General features: G+C 41.0%; 1 protein-coding gene across 1 annotated transcript; it reads left to right on the top strand.

The window, feature by feature from the left end:
- Positions 1-633: 633 nt before the first annotated feature.
- On the top strand, positions 634-1,806 carry T265_04277 (hypothetical protein; the record flags this gene model as incomplete). The annotated part of the gene is made up of 1 exon (XM_009168976.1): positions 634-1,806. One exon carries the CDS (start codon positions 634-636, stop codon positions 1,804-1,806), a length of 1,173 nt encoding a protein of 390 aa, XP_009167240.1.
- Positions 1,807-2,160: the final 354 nt, after the last annotated feature.

The following is a 2,160-nucleotide window of genomic DNA, read 5'->3' as shown; positions in this document are numbered from 1 at the left end:
GCCCTCTCTCTGGTGTTGCAGACCATTTACATTCGTAGAAATATTGGGTTTTATATTACCTACGGAAAAATTTTGAGAAGTTTCAACCTGAAATTTGGAAAGAGAAGTTAGTCAGATAACAACTTATATACCAACTGAGCTTTTGTTTGGTTTGGTGACGGATACTAGACTCCTTAGAAAAGATCGAGAAATTATTACACTTTGAGTCGGGCATTAAAAAACAAGGTAAGGCAACCACAGTTTTAACCAATCTAAAGGACCGCCGTTTAGATTTGTTGTTTTTGTGTTGTTAAACCTTTACTTCTACACAAAAATTTCCTTTTCTTTCAGCCACTTGGTAAGATGAACCCGCTTCAGTACGTTTCAAGCTGCACTGAGAGAGGACTGTGTCACAACAAACTCACAAACGAACAGCAACACCATTTTGAAAAAGTTTCTTGTATGTCTTTCTTAAGTAAGCTATTTTCTCGAAGTAAGAAAAGTTGTGGGACTCCCAAAAGCGTGGTCGAACCTGGTGCTTTATATGGATCAAAACCCATAACTGTTGAGGAATCCTTTTTACTCCAAAACACAGGATTAAATCATGCAGTGCAAAAAAAGATCAATCCCCGGATAGATTATTCCGGTCCACATATGCAAAAACCGAAATGTTGGGGACTTTCGACTTGCAGGTTTGAGAACAAACACGCAAGGACTGGTTATGTCTTGAACCAGAGAAAAGTTAAACTAAAAAACAAGCTACGTGATGAGGATAATTTTGACTGTGAACGTCAGCTGAACAGTTGGAGAGCCACATGTCCGACTTGCCAGAAAACATTCAAACAAAGTATTCCATTACCTGAAAATGATTTCGTTTCCGTTAATCAGACGAACCCACGTTCTTTGAATCATAATTTGCAACCTCCCTCTGGTTGTAACCTAATACTCAAACACGAGCATTCCACTGCTTCTGTACACCACTCTTTGACTGACAGCGGAATTTTCGTGAGTGCCGATTCTAGTTTCACCGAACAAAGAATGAAGCACGAAACAGATTCCCCCAATTTCAGTCACATTCCACTGAGCACTGAACCGCCTCCATCACCAGCACCTCCACCGGGGCTGGTAGTCCCACACATGTATAGTACGACACGTCCTACATATCTCACTGCACCTTGGACTCCCATATTAGCGAATATCAACCAACCCTATAATGACCTTGGATCCTATGAACCTACAGTCCCACCGGCAATGTTTCCCATCTTTAATATATTTCAGTCAGTCGAGACGCCTTCATCAGTAGCATCATTATCTTCATCCAGCACGGCATCTCTAAACACCCAACCTGCAGCTGAAGACGAATCATCGCGAAGCTCATCCACCCCATACCCAAATGATACCGTTTTTTCTCAGTCAAACGTAGAAACAATAGAATCTGAAAGGAAGGTAGATAAAGTGTGTTCGACCTCACAACAACATATCAGACTACTTGAACAAAGCTTCTGTGCACAAACTGGACGAAACATTCCGACACTCACTGTGGCGAAATGCGTGCAAAACTTGCGACAAAACCTGATCATTTTGGCCGAGGCTAAGAAGGTGATCAATCGACAGATGGAATTGCTTCGGGAGTCTTACATGGAGATGACCAAAGGTCAGTTGTCCTCGAAATCACTTCACTCTATTGCTGCTTCCTCATCCATCAGTGAACCGAAATTTGGCCGTTGGTACAGTCTACAAACACTACAAGGAAGCCTACCTGGTGTTCAGCATGAAACGGAATTTGATATTCTGCAAAATTTGTTCGACCTGACTCTCACAAGTTGATTTTAGAAGTTATGTAGACTTGTTTGATAGACAAATATATGACATACGTATTTTATACCATCGGAAATATTTTCTTGATATGTGCGTGGGAGTGCGAAAGCCTAATACCGCGCACGGGATAGTCACTGAGGACATCCAATTTAGTTTTTTTTTCTAAACTGACCAATATAAAATTTTGAATTCTTACAGGCATTTACAATTCAACTGTCGTAATGATTCTGATATACTGGTTTACTTTATTATGCTCTAGAGGCCATCAAACGTATAATATCACAAATTCAACTGCAAGTGTATGGATTTTGCCCTCGGGATTTGTTCTACAAATCCCCGGGCGTCTAAGGTGGCCAGTTGCTA

This window comes from Opisthorchis viverrini, assembly GCF_000715545.1.
Source record: "Opisthorchis viverrini unplaced genomic scaffold opera_v5_69, whole genome shotgun sequence".
Classification (NCBI taxonomy): Eukaryota; Metazoa; Platyhelminthes; class Trematoda; order Opisthorchiida; family Opisthorchiidae; genus Opisthorchis; species Opisthorchis viverrini.
The sequence above is the reverse complement of the archived record's forward strand: the minus strand, read 5'-3'. Positions and strand labels throughout refer to the sequence as shown.